This window comes from Fundulus heteroclitus, unplaced genomic scaffold (genome assembly GCF_011125445.2).
Source record: "Fundulus heteroclitus isolate FHET01 unplaced genomic scaffold, MU-UCD_Fhet_4.1 scaffold_283, whole genome shotgun sequence".
In the NCBI taxonomy this organism is placed as follows: Eukaryota; Metazoa; Chordata; class Actinopteri; order Cyprinodontiformes; family Fundulidae; genus Fundulus; species Fundulus heteroclitus.
The window spans coordinates 848-15,600 of NW_023396693.1; the positions used below are offsets into that span (position 1 = coordinate 848).

Sequence of the window (14,753 nt, forward strand, 5' to 3'; positions counted from 1 at the left end):
CTGCTAGAGTTGATGGGAAGATGAATGGCACTAAAACAGGCCAGGGCCCTACAAGAAAAACTGTTAAAGCTTGCAAAAGACTTAAGATTGAGATGGAGGTTCAGCTTCAGCAGGTCAAAGCACATTCATGCGACAGAGTAACCCGCTCAAGACAGGTCCTGACCTAAAATGAAATGTAGAATTTGTGGCAAAACTTTACCAAAATCTTAGGTAAAGCAGGAAGAAACAGATCCCACAGGATTCGTAGATTCCATTGTCGAAAAACACAGTTCAACAAAGTTGGTCAGTCGCATAAAATCCCATTACAATACATTGAAGAGCGTGGTTGTAAAACGACAAACATGAAAAATTGAAATGGGAGTGAGTATTTTTGGCCCTGGAAATGCCACTGCCTGACATGTGAGCTTTTAGCACACCAGGTTCTCACCTGGTTCTCCAAAGACTCGTTAATCCTGTTGACCAACCAGGTAAAAGTCCGTCCATAGATGGCTTTGGCCAGGGCGTCTCTGACATAAATGGCATGGTCAATTGTGAATGGACTGAGGACCTTTAAAAAGAAAAAAAAACATCCCAGCTGCAATTTTAAAGAAGCACAATTTTATCATTTGATGGAGGAAAAGGATGCTTTAGTGTCTGTGAACCTGCTCTGCTTTGGCTTCAATTTTCTTGAAAGTAAGTCCCTCCTTCAGCTTGTTGGCATCCAACCCCAGAAGCTGTAAAGAAAACTGCCATGAGTCGTCAAATGTAGCCGTATTAGCCGTATACTTTGTGAAAGTTTTGCTGTCCTTACATCACAAACCCAGTTTAGCTCTGTGTTACTCTTCAGAAGGGCGTGGCCTTTACCGTCCGCATCAAAGTGAACGTTTCCCAAATGGAGAACACTTGCTACGACCCTAAAGAGATGCTGCACAGAGACGCTCGGGTCTTTTACCAGCTCGTTCATCTAAGTGCCAGAATCTGCAAAGTCGTTCAGCTTACATCAGTGTTGGTTTCATCGAATTCAATGACTTGCAGGGCGTTTTTGACAGATTTCCAGTCATTTTTGTCGTTGATAGATGACACAATGGCACATTCCCCCTGTTAGGAACAAGAAGCGTGAGACATACTGTAGGCTGGTAAAACTAATTTTTATTGATTCTGAAGTCATACCGACCTGTGTTAGGTAGTAGTAATGCTGGACGTCTCTCTCAAGGCCCAGCTGCTTCAGCAGGTCGTCTGATCCTCCCTCCACCAGCTGGTAGAAGACGTGGAAGTTTCTCTCGCCGTGATTCTGGTGCACAACCCTCGACTTCTCCAGCAGGTAGTTCAGGATGTGGCCTCCAACAGCGTCCCCCTGCAGATATGATTTATTTTTGTATTTTTCCAACAAGAAAACATAAAACACAAGAATATTCCCCTGTATATTATATTTCTGTACACATCCAGCTGTAAATTTAGTTCACAATACTAGTTATCTATATATTATACTCATAGGACAAATCTATCAGTAAAATCTGTTTATAATAGTATCCATCTCTATATTATTCAGTAAAACCCATGTCTGTACTTATGGAACCATTGTTTATCCTGCACTTGCTGTTATTGCACTTCTGGTTACACCTAAACTGCATTTTGTTGCCTTGTACCTGTACCTGTTTAATGACAATAAAGTTAAATCTAATCTAATCTAATCTAATGATTTATTTTAGTATTTTTCAACAAGACATGAAATGTTTGACCTGCTTTTTTTTTCTTTTTGTTTTTATATCATAATGTGCCATTGTGAGGTTTATCCCGGAACGGTTAATTTCGTTACTGTCAGCTGTTTAGTAGAATTATGTCACATCTTTTTCATCCAGCTTAAACCAGCTATTGGATATTGTGTTGGAATGAGCGTTTTACTTAACGAGGGATCGTAATTTACCTCTTATTTAAGATGTGTAGCTCTAGTGGAGACACCACTCTCTCTCCATTCAGTCAGCGAATGTGTGATGTGATGTCACACAGGAAGTGAACCTTAGCCGTCATGGTAACGTGCGCAATTTTTTAGTTAATTATGCAACGAAAACTTTGAGGAACGAAATAAAAACCGGTATTAACCGGTTACCATTATTTTTAAATGAGTGTTCCAGTTCCAGAACATAAAAAACAATAACGTTTCCGGTTTCGTTTCTGTTCCCTGTAAAATACAAAAAGTTCCCGGTTTTCGTTTTCGTTCCTTGAACCGGTTCAAAGTCCTGGTTATAACCAGTCAGACCTGCTGTAAGTTAGATCTGAGTGGCAGCATTTGTTTGGACCCTTACCTGGCTGTCAAACTGAATATCCATGTACTTCCCGAACCGACTCGAGTTGTCATTCTTCAGAGTTTTTGCATTACCGAAAGCCTGCAATAAAAACAAAGCTTTTTCATTCAAAAATAATCGTGGCAACCAAGTCCGGCTTTAATGTTTCATCAGGGTTATGGTAATACAAAAAAGCAACCGGTGGACCTCTAAGACAGGGTTGGACATCAGCATCTTGTCTCTGACGGTGTTCATTAAAGTGGTGCTCGGACAGCTGACAGCATAATACTGCAGGATCTTCTTGGAGGCCTCGGTTTTTCCTGCTCCACTCTCACCAGAGATGAGGATAAAGTGATTGTTGAACTCTGTCAGCATGGTGTGGTAGGCGTTATCTGCCAAGGCGTAGCTAGAAGGATAGAGAACTGTCACTGTACCTCAAAAGTCCAGTTTAAAGATTCAGTCTCAACAGTATCTGGATTGACATATACGTACACTACCAGTCAAAGGTTTGGACACAACGTCTCGTTCGATAGTTTTGTCTTTTCTTTCAATAATACCTCTGGGGACTCCTTCAAGTCTGTTGGAGAACCATCAGGTGACCACCCCATGAAGCTCAACGAAAGCTTGCCAAGAGTGCGCAAACCAGTAACAAAAAGAAAGAAATTGAAATATATAAAATACATTTTTTAGTTATTTCACAATTTTTACTTTTAATGTACATAATTCTATATGCTTTTTAATGTCCTCATTATGTATCTGCAATGTAGTAAGTAATAAAAAATAGAGTAGAGCCACTGACTGACAAAGATGTGTCCAAACGTTTGACTAGTAGTATACAGGATATCACTAGTGCCTAAAACGGCATCCTTTCATTAAGGCTGGACGATAATTCAATAACAATATATATCGATCAATAGCCGATAGTGATAGTTCAATAGAATAGTTTCCCTTCCTTTTGCATTCTAGCCTATCATGTAGCTTAATATTACAGTCATTACATTCTCCCAACCAATCACAAACACAGACCCAGGAATGCTTCGCCCCCTTCAAAGAATTCAAAGAGCGCCGGTTCTTTTTCATTTTTTGAATACTTGCAGTTTTGGTAAAAAAAATTGGTTGAATAAAGGGTTGAGTTTGAATTCAGTGTATGTGTGTTGTGTATCAAAAATAGGTTGTTAGGCAACAACATAAAATGGCCAGGGCTGCACTTAAAATATATGTTTTGAATTTGTTGATAATTATCAATATCAATCAATATGTTTTCTATTTTATTGATATGCTCTTTTTTTCTATATCGTCCAGTCCTACCTTTCACATTTAATTAAATAGGTTTTCACTGCTATTTTCAGAATCAGAATCAAAATCAAGTTTAATCGCCAAGTAGGTTGGCACTTACAAGGAATTTGACTTGGTATTGATAGTGCAGACAAAAAATAAGAATACAGTAAAATAAGAAGTAAAAGGATATTTACACGCATGTGTATTTTCGTATACACATGCGTTATGTTATGTTCGGATTACGCCGCAGCAATGTTTGGTTGCCTGTTATAAACTCACATGTGTGGAGGAAGCTCGAAAAAGTTGACACCCATGTAGATATCCATCTGCTTTTTACTGTAGATGTCCAGCTCCTTATACGGATTCACAGAGACTAACAGTGTGCCAATGTAAGTCTAAGGAAAAAGAAAATAATGCTTACTATATGTAAATAAAATTAAAACACTCAATTTAATTTCTTTTTTTTTTTTAGACCCACGTAGATGAGATCCTTGCTGAAACGTTTCTTTAGGTTGCTGACAACGGCCACCTCTGTAGTTTCATCCAGAAGAACAAAATCCTGGATTCCCACTCGGTCCCTGGCAGTCAGGGCGCCCTCCATGTCCAGCCGACCCTGTACAACAGGTAGCAATCATAAGAGAGCTCAATGCAAGGCTAAAACACATGGGATGGCTTTTTTATGGTAAATTATAGTTATTTTCTACTAATCCATTGTTTCGTCATCTTTATCTCACAATTATTCAAGTTTTATTTAGTATTATTAAAACTTTAATAACCGGAACAGAGAGTGTACTACTTTGTCTAATTCTGCAGATAAACCAAAACTGACCATGATAAAAGCAAATGCAACATTTAAAAATAACACATGCAACAACTCTGCATGCATAAAAGGTGTCAAGAAATCTGTTTTGACAACTGCATCTGAATGAATGCATGTTTCAATCAACAGCTCCATGGGGGGGAGCAAAGTGCAATAAAAAAAGAGAACAGAAAACGCACAAACATTGTATTTGCTGGATCTATAGAAATAAAAAAAAAAGATTTAGAGGTCTCTGAAGCATGGGCTTTGATCGTGCGTATGAGCAAACAGAAGATAATTGCTACACCTCTCACAAGGACCTTGGCCAGCAGCCCTTCATTCACTTGAGCTGAGTAAACACACCACAGAGCGCAAAATGGACTGGCAGGGCCTGAAACAGCGGCGCGTTTCTGAAGCATAGTGGGAAAAAAAATTCCACCAATCTGTTTAGCATTCACAGCATCAACACTTTGACCAAAGGTTTTCACAGCTTTTGTTGGTTTTGTATTATTTTTTTTCTCCACTCCTTCTTTGGAAGCAGAAATCCTTTGATTCTCAACTCTCTCTGTAAAAACATTTTAAAAAAAGATAATCCATTGGATCTAATTGACACAAAGCCCTCCTTCCCCCCCTCCCCCCGGGCCTCCGTCCTCCTCCTATGGCCCTCGTTTCTTCTGAGAACGGCCGAGGGGCTTTTTGTCCAGTAAATACCACGGAGAAGAGACAAAAAAAGACGTCTTTAAAATGCAGTCTACAATCCATTACACATATTCTCCCTGCATATCCATTCAGTAATTATTCATTAGAAAACATTTAACGTCACAGTGAATTTCACACTAGGCAGTCGAAACACAATGGAGGAGATTTGGCCTATTTTGGGGTGAGGAGTTGTGGGGTGGGGATGGGGGGGGGGACTGGCAGTACAGAGGAAGGGGTGAAGGTGGAGGGGGAAGGAGGGGAGCAGCATTTGTCTGATCTGAGAAACCTCTGAAACGGGGCCGTCTTGAGACAACAGGGCAGACTAAATAGTGCCGTAACGGTCTGTGCCCTGCTGCTTGCTGTGACACTCATTTAGGGTGCTCTAGTGTGGCCCCGGGGGCAAACAATAGAGGTTTGTTCTTAGCAATCTTGTGCTGTAATTTGGACTTCATTACTTTGCTCCTATGGGGCCCCATGGACGGACAGAGGAGGCTAGTCAAATGAGAGTGTTTTTTTTTTTTCCCCCACCTGTCAGCACCGCACCCCCAATCCTCTCAACCTTTACTTGAACAATACCCCTTACCCTGTGTCCCCCACCAGTAACCCTCACACGACCCCCTTCCCACAGCACTCCCCACCCACTCACCCACTCTAAGCCTATGAGACAGGTGAACAATATCATTGAAGGAACCCTTTTTTGGACGTCAGAATCAATCTGCTGATATGATGGCAGCGGTGCTGCTGCGGGGTATCTGTGACACCCCCTTCCTTCATGGGAACAAACATCTCTCAGGGAAGCAAAAGGGGACAATGTGGTGGGACAGCGTGACTTAGGGATGCCATACAGTGTTACAAGCAAGAACACGGGCAGATAAGCTCCTGTCAGGAGATGGGATTGATTAATTCAGAGGTAGTAATAATGCCAATTTTTTTGTGTGTGTTTTTTGGTGCGAATCTGAAGGTTTTTTGGGAGGTTTGTGGTTTCCATTCTCTTTCAGAAAGAGAAAACGGTTTTTGATGACACCAGGCCTGAAAAGCTGAACATTAACTGGGCTTTCTCAGTGCCTGAGGACAATTGAGCGATGAACATGATGACGAACCTGACAATTGGAGGAGTTCCCTTTATATCTACAGCTTATTCCACAGGTGCATCTCCATAGATTAGAAAATCATTGGATTTTTTTCCCAATGCTCAATTAAGTTAAAGGGGACATATCATGCTTTTCAATTCTTCCTTTTCACAATGATATCATTTGTTTGTGTTCTGTATAAAGTGGAACTACAACACTTTGGTCTGGACTCCTTGTTAATTTACACCCACAGTCCCTCTGTTACCGCTGCACTGAGGTGCATCTGAGAACAATTAATTTTGGTACCGTCTCTTTAAATGCAAATTAGGCGCGTCACACCCAGTTCAGCCATTTTTGCAGTATCCTGGGGGACGTTTGTGTCGGTTTATGCAGCCAACAACCAAGCATTTTCACTTGTTCACTTGTAGCTTGAAAAGGCTTGAAAAATATGACCCAAACAGAATTTAACATATGTACGTAGTTCCTAGAGAGCCTACATTCACCTTTTCTCACTCCTAGAGACTTTAAGTGCAGGAAAAAATTATTGAATGGCTAAAAAAGTGGAATTTGCATGATATTTCCCCTGTAAAAAAGTGAAACCCCAAAAAAGATTAACTGCACACAGAGTGATGTATTGCATGTGTTTGTTTCCGAGATTTGTGTTAAATATGGCTTACAGCTAATGAAAACCCCCAGATGTAGTTTCTCCAATGGTTTAATTCTTGTATTAGACCCATAAAATGTTTGTGGAGTTTGATTACCACCCACAGGCAAAATAATTTGAGAAATTTGTAATTTATTGAGATCCGAATCGTTAAACACAGGACAACCAAACTGGCAAAACAACACAGGTAAGACAAGAGGGCCAGACAGCACATAGATCATAATTGGACTATGACATGGAAATACACGAGAACTGAGCCAGAATAGGCATGAAACAAGGTCTTTAAACACTAGGGAAATATTACTGAAAAAAGAAACTATTCAGTGAATTCAAAGCGCAGCTATGGGAGGATGTGAACTGAGGGATTCTGAGAGAACAGTTAGAAATGGCAAAATATATTATTATTATTATTATTATTATTATTATTATTAAAGAGATACATCATAAATCAGAGCAAGAAAGTGCACGGAAAAGTAAACCTCAAAACAAAGGCTGCACCAAACACAAGAGGAACACTGGAATAAGAAAGATAACTAAACAGAATAGACTTGAATAAATTACAGTGAAACACAAAGGGACTGACAAAACACAAAGCTCTACGGGTTGTGACACATCAAAGGGGTTTCTATTAAAGAAACATTATGTTATGGATATGTTAAAACCAACATACTAATGAGGAGGACTGCTGACTGGACAGTTATACAGTATACAGTCACTGACACCATCCAAGCCACCAGAGGACATTTCTGTTCATGGGGTGCTGTATCCAAGCACATGAATGGAAAGTTGAACTGAAGGAAAAAGTGTGGTAGAAAGTGGTGCAGTGGGTAGTACTTTTGCCTTGCAGCAAGAAGGTCCTGGGTTCAAATCCAACCCTGGGTCTTTCTGCATGGAGTTTGCATGTTCTCCCTGTGCATGTGTGGATTCTCTCTGGATACTCCGGCTTCCTCCCACAGTCCAAAAACATGACTATTAGGTTAATTGGATTCTCTAAATTCTCCTAAGGTGTGAGTGTGTGCGTGAATGGTTGTTTGTCCTGTCTGTCTATGTGTAGCCCTGTGACAGACTGGCGACCTGTCTCCTGCATTCAACTGCCTCTCGCCCGGTGAACGCTGGAGATAGGCACCAGCAACCCTAGGGGATTAAGCGGGTCAGAAAATGGATGGATGGACTTCAGATGTTTCTTGTCAATGGTCCAAAACACTCCATACTGATGAAAGTTTATTCAACAGTTAACATAGGTATTCACCAGGAAGTTTAAGAGCACTTCATGTTTCATACTGTGCACAAGCTTTGTGGAGATGCTGATTTCATTTCCCAGCAGGACCTGGCACCGCCCCCCACTGCAAAAAGTACCCATACCCAGTTTGAGTTCCACTGTTTCACTGTGATTCATTGACCTGAACCCCAGAGAGAATCTACTCAAATCAGGAGTACCAAGTCGAAGTAATTCCGATTTTGAATTATTTGCAGTCCAGATGAATTAAAATTGTATAAAACAGCCTCTTAGTTTAGCAACTAATGGGAATCTCAAACATAACTTTGATGTCCAAGTGCTTACACTGGGCATAGGACAGGCAGGCAACCACTCAATGTAGTATGGAAATAACAAGAAGCAACAGAAATCTTGTTTGAGCACAACATACACAGCCTTTTTTCTTGATGTGCTCACACTTGACACAATGGTGCCCAGGGCCACGACCAATGTCCCCAAATATCACAATTCCACCACAGCACGCTGCACTGATACAGGAATTCATGTAAATGGAGCCCCAACCAAGTACTGAGTGCATACAATAATTTCAGTCAGCGGAGATCTCTCTTTTAACAATATATTTTAATTTGTGTAATGTTATAATCTGGTTTTCTGAGTATTTGAACATTTGGTTTTGTAAGCCATGGTCATCAAAATGAACAGAAACAAGCATTTGAAATATAACACTGTGTGTTTGAACAACGATATTTGAATTCCTCGAGATGCGCCTGTATACCCGAAACAGTTCAATTAAACAACAGACCATCCAATCTGACTCAGTGTGGAAAGTGAGATTGTGTAATGAATCCTCAAAGCCACCGTCAGATCAGGTGAATTGCCTCAGAGAGTAAGCAATTGTATTTTAATTAAGAGATGGTCCCTGGACTTGGTCTAGAGTGTCATTGTTGCCTGAGACAGAGTGAGCTCATCTGCATGAGAGGTGGAGGTATCTCCACATGAGGGAGGGGGGGGGGGGCAGTACCTGCTGATTCGCTTCATTAATTTACTCGCAGACAAGAGAGTTTATCCTCTACTTACAATGGAAAAAATGTCAGCAGTTGACCTCAGTGTAAACAGGGCAGCAAGTTGCAAAGCTATCTACTGCGTTGATATTAGTAACTAAAAGTTACATGTTGCTGTGGCGACCGTCAGATCAGCATCATACATAGCATATTACTTAATGCTTTATCTTGATTAGTCCTAATTTAGTGTCTAAAACTACTGTAAGTTAGAAACAAACACAATTCATAGCAAAGTATGGTGTATTTTAAAGCTTCAAATGACTATTACGAATTGAAGAAAAACATGACGTTATTGGTTAAAGTTTACTGCCAATGTGAAAAAATACCTAATAAATAAATGTAATATCTCATTTTAAAACGGATCCACCAGCAATTGCTTCCTCTGTTCTCTTCGTTTTTAAGAGGTTGGATTTTTCTTCTGATTTTCAAAGAAAATAATATTCCCAAAATATCCTCTCAACCCAGAAAGCAATGCATGAACTAAAATAAATGTAGACTTCAGGTGACATATCTCAATACCTTCTATCAGTAAACATGACTTGATGTCCCCTTCTAATGTTTACCTTTTGAATTTGACAGCAAGCACTTCAAGTAAAAAAAAATTAAATAAAAAATTAGCACACATATTAAATCCCTACCTGCATTTCTGCAGCTTGCTCGGTCTGCTATCCGGATGCAGAGTCGTAGCACAGATCCACAGCTGAAGGCTTTCCTTCTTTTTGGAGAAGCTAGACAAAAAAAGAGAGTCCTCCCGTGTCTGCTTGCATGGAGGCCGCTGGACTAACTCTGAACCGTCTTCCACAGCGACATATTTACTGTCCTCTTTGTCCTGTCCCCGGTCGTGTTGTGTGTGGTGTCAGTGCGATGTTGGTGGAGTTTGGTGGAGACCGGTGAACACAGATACTCATGTCCTGAAGCTCAGGGCGCTGCTTAATGATTCATGCCTCAGAAGGTGGAGAGACGGAGAGATCTTATTCAGTGCTTACCTGGCCATCTCCCGCTTCTCTGAGTGTAACGTAACAAGACAGAAACAAGATCCAAACCACACCAACATATCGGCCTTTGCCTCTTTCTTTGCCGCTCAGATCTCCATTACGTCACTACCCCATGTTACATTTTTTTCCTGATGTCACACGTATGGTCGGGTTTCTGACCTGTGAGTCACAACAGAGACAAACTATCGGCTGCTTCCATGAGTTCCAACCAGCCTCACAGTCCAGTCAGCTCCAAGATTTTATTGTCTCCAGCAAAAATTAGATCAGAGAGTTTATAAAGCAGCCATTTGTGCTAGATTGTGAGCCAATTGGTTCTTGTTTGAGGAAATTACAGAGAATAAAGAACAGAATAAAAGACACTGGAGTATTTGATAGAAGATCTTAGTCGAAGGCTCTCTGGAAAGGTTTCTGTTCTCTGCATCTTAGGTTGAATCTAAGGAGTTCCTGTAATCTGCAAGCTTCTATGCGATCTTCTCATGCTCCTTTACAACTTCAAGGGGATCCTTCCCAAAGGGTGATGCAACAGGCGGGTGTGACAGAAATTGACAACAAAATGTAAGCACGAACAAACAGGACCAAAACAATATTGGCTTGTTTGAGTTTGTTGTTAATTATGTAGATTCTCAGGTCACCAGTGCATTACTCTGAAGTTAAATGTCTCAGATCAATAACTGTCGGAAAAAATAAAGAAGAAACCATCATACTGAGTCAAAGGCATTAAAGTTAAGCCTCAGAAATATGCATCCGACCTTCAGACATAGATTTAAAGTAAGCTTTTAAATTTACTAACCTGTTTCCTTTGACTGGAAGTAATACTGACGTTTTGGAGCGGACCAACCAGAGTCCTGACTTGAATCTGACAGATTCTTTTGTTTTTATTTAACCTTTATTTAACCAGGAAAAAAATCCCTTTGAGATTAAAAACCTCTATTTCAAGGGAGTCCTGGCCAAGAGGCAGCAAAGTTACACATTTAACAGATACATTAGATTAAATGACAGGTACATAAAAACAAACATATCAAGTAAAACAATTACAGATAACTGAGGCCGTCTCAAATTAACTAATTTTCAACTTAAAAGGATTTAAGGATAAAACCTCAGTCAACTTCCAGTCTCTATATATTCCAGTCTCAGATAATCTGTGCATCATCACCAAAATAAATAAATAAAGCAGAAACACATTAAAGGTTGGTCAGCAACTGTAATTTGGGTTTGGTTGTTGTCATGCCAATAAAGATTTTTCCATTGATAATTGAGATGGTTAGAAAGAACATGTTGGTTTTATTAGAACACAAATAAAAACAGATAACTATTATTTCTTATGGCCTCTCCATTTCCATAGTTTTTATTATTTAAAATGTGTTGATTTATCTGGCAGGGATGGTGTAGATTAATTAACTTTGCTATGAATGCAGCAGAATCAGCCAATAGGCTAATTTTCTGAAACCGGACAAAATCAAAAGATCTGTTTTTCTTTACATCCATTTTACAAATTTCTGCCAATGATCTTAGAGTGTTTAAAAAAAAAAACAAAGTTTCTGGACAAATTGGATAGGAAAACATTGTTTTGCGCTAAAGAATTCACACTTCTTCAAATTGTTCATACCTAGTCACATACAGCAGCAACTCGCTCTCTCAATAATAGCTTTCTTCTTGCTGCTCTTGTAGAGTACACATTTAACGCTTGTCCTGTAAACAGATTCTCCCACAAGCGTTGCAAACGTGTGCAACTCTTTCAAAGTTAGCATGGGCCTCTTAGATCCTTCTCTGATCAGCTGCTCAGCCTGTCAGTCAGTCTGGGCATTTGATAATCTAACCCTGCTTTAAGGTCCTCCGCATCTTCATCCCTGAACTTTATCTGCTGGGTTCCTTGGTCTTCATTGTGCATTTTGTTCAGTAATAAAATTCAAGGGCCTTCACCTCATAGCTGGATGCATATTGAAATTAGTAATCAAGTCACTTCTGAAGGCAATTACTAAAACTGGATTTTATTTAGGGGTGTCGCATTAAAAAGTTTATTTAGAAATGTGCAGATCTAATCACTTAAAATGTACACCTGACAGTAAACGCTGTCATTACAGAATTGTGAAAAAGTCTGAAGAGAATGAATACTTTTGTAGCCTACAGATCAGCAATGTGTTTTATTGTATAGCTTGGTGAGGAAACCTTCTCCAGCCAAAGCAACACAGGTGTCATCTTTCTGTGCACAGGAAGAAAAAAAAGATCCTAAAGGACAGCTTCAGTCAGTTTATAACCTCATTAGTGTCTGGAAAGCTTTGAGTCAATTGACTGTAATGGATGAGCATTTGAGCGTTCATCATAATAAATTATTCAGTCTCCGCTCGAGAAAAGTTGTCAAGGTTACTTCTGCTGTTGCCCCACCTCTCCTCCGGCCCGGCAATGCTTGTCCAATCTTAACAAGCTTTGTGCTACCCACTGGGCTCTGATTCAGCACGAGACCCGGCAAATCCAATTACACAGGAGTCAGCGAGGTTGATTTACCATTATAGATTCCATGCTGAGAATGAGAGCTGATGGTACCACTCACATCACACCATTGCTGCCCCCTAATGCTTTCCTCCTTCTCATTTTCTGTCCATTTCATTGTTTCCCTCCTTTTATTTCTCTATATCTTCCTGTCTAATTCATTTTTTCCCTCCCTTTCTTTGGGTACACTGTGCTTTCATAGTGCATTATTCTAATATTTCAAGGCAGCGTAGCAGAGCCTGGGCCCCATCATCAGTTCGGTCCCATAGTGACGGGTCAGTCATATTATTTCTCAACTCCCCATACAAAGTTTTTGTATTTCTAAACCCAGAAAGCTGATATATAATTGTACGTGTGTATGTTAGCATTGGCTAACTAAACACTCCCGTTTAAATGTTGTTTTTTTATCAACGCCTCCATTATTTGTGAAAAGAGGAAGGACTTTTGGCCCATCTTTGCCCTTCAGGGCACCAACACTGCCTCTCCCCAGACCTTTAAGAGTTGACGCAAGCTCCCAGAGGTCAATACCGCTGACCCTTTTAAAGATCTAATAAAGGGTTTTCTGTGATCTTCAAGGACAACAGGATTGAAAAGTGCAGCCTTCCATCAAGAGACGTCAACTGCTGCGTGGGACAGACAAAGAAGGAGTGATGGGACCCGTGGAGGCACTTTTCATCAACCAAATACTTCCATGCGGCATCAAAAACCCTCCCTGGCTTACTTTTTAGATTGACTCAGGCTTGACCCTGGGGTGGATGTTCACCTTGCAGCAGGACCCTAACACACATCCCCACCTAAAATACATTGGGAATCACTGTCAAGGGTTGAAATTTCCTTTTAGCACTCCATCCAGTTTAACCGAGCTTTAGCTGTTTTGCAAACAAAAATGAGCAAAAATGTCAATCTGCAAATGTGGAAAGCTGGTAGAGACATAGCTGCAAAGAGCTGCTGTTGTTATTGCATTAAGAAAGTAGTTCTTGAAAGTTTTGTCTCAGGAGGGCAAATACAAATGCATGAAAACCACTTTTCTGATTCTTTTCCTGATTCACCCTTAAGCACTACTTTGTCCAATCTGGACTACCACATAAAACCCCAATAAGGTCCATTTAGGTTGGTGTCTGTAATGTGACAAATGATGGACAGATGGATGGATAGGTGGGAACACCAATGGAAACACTGAATCTCTTTCTCTCTCTGCAAACCTCTGACACCTGTTTGGTTCGGCCTTGATGAAGATGATTTGTTTTTTGTTGGTGGATGCTGTAAATATTACTTGTACATTTGAGATGTTGCATTGTAACAGATATCTATGAGAGAAAACCTTCTGAATATTGTGACTACAATAATAAGCAAAACTAAGACAGAAAGTTGCTTTCATTCATCATATGACCTAAAGCCGGACTACTATTCAAAAGTTTGATTCTCGATTATTTATAAATCATGTATTCCCCTTTAGAAATTCCACTCGCTGTCTCTTATTCTGGACTTTCATGCAGGCACACACACAAGTATACGTACAATCATACTATGTGTACATATAAACACACATGGACATTTTCAGAATCATGTATATACCTCTGATCTTGATTTTACACATTCTTAGTCCAGCTTTTTGTTAACGTCTTGCAGTTTTTCAGGCTTGGCTCAGCTTAACACCAAGAGCTAAGGCTTTGATTCAGTCTTAGTCTGACTCTACCTGGAAAGGAGGGCCAAAACAAAGCCAGAGGGATCATACTGGTACACAAACTCATCTACCATGTCAAGATGATGGTTCTGCAGAGGAGATCAGGGTACATTAGTCTCACACAGCTGGTAAAAACACTTAAGCAAAGTACACCATTGTCTCAGGAGACTAAAAAGAGAAGTTCTCCTTATCACATCACCATTTTTCATCTGGGTGCTGTAGAGATCCCCCTGGCTGGCTGCTTTTAACCTTGGTAAGGTAGCTGCACTGTGACAGAGGATTTCCAGGGGTTGTAGTTGATGAGGACAGAACTGAAGGAATGTAGGTGGCAGAAGATTACGGGGCTTTCAACCAGGGAACTAAAAGCGGTTTCAGCAAGCAAGAGTAAAAGAGTTTTGTAAGAAACCCAATCATGAACTCAGAATAAAACAACAAAACAGAAGAAGAGTAGAAAAAGACCAGGGATTGTAAGTACATAAACCATGGAAAACAGAAAAACAGGATCTATTATACATAGACACACAAGCTGCTGAAACAGA

At 40.2% G+C, this 14,753-nt stretch overlaps 1 protein-coding gene across 1 annotated transcript; it reads right to left on the reverse strand.

Annotated features, from left to right (window-relative positions):
• Positions 1–237: 237 nt before the first annotated feature.
• On the reverse strand, positions 238–9,751 carry LOC118559434 (unconventional myosin-Ih-like). Its single transcript, XM_036130154.1, has 10 exons — positions 9,687–9,751; positions 4,018–4,152; positions 3,819–3,934; positions 2,469–2,667; positions 2,283–2,363; positions 1,154–1,333; positions 979–1,077; positions 791–904; positions 642–713; positions 238–547 (listed from the first exon to the last, which is right to left on the reverse strand). The coding sequence occupies exons 1-10, from the start codon at positions 9,690–9,692 to the stop codon at positions 284–286; spliced, it is 1,266 nt and encodes a 421-aa protein (XP_035986047.1). The 5' UTR covers positions 9,693–9,751; the 3' UTR covers positions 238–283.
• Between the last annotated feature and the right edge of the window lie 5,002 nt (positions 9,752–14,753).

What these genes read in the sequence shown, in the direction of transcription:
- LOC118559434 (XM_036130154.1), bottom strand. An exon ending in TCAGCAAGGATCTCATCTAC is followed by an intron (nt 3,935 to 4,017) that starts GTGGGTCTAAAA and finishes CTTTTTCCTTAG; the next exon opens with ACTTACATTGGCACACTGTT. An exon ending in TTCGAGCTTCCTCCACACAT is followed by an intron (nt 2,668 to 3,818) that starts GTGAGTTTATAA and finishes CTATCCTTCTAG; the next exon opens with CTACGCCTTGGCAGATAACG.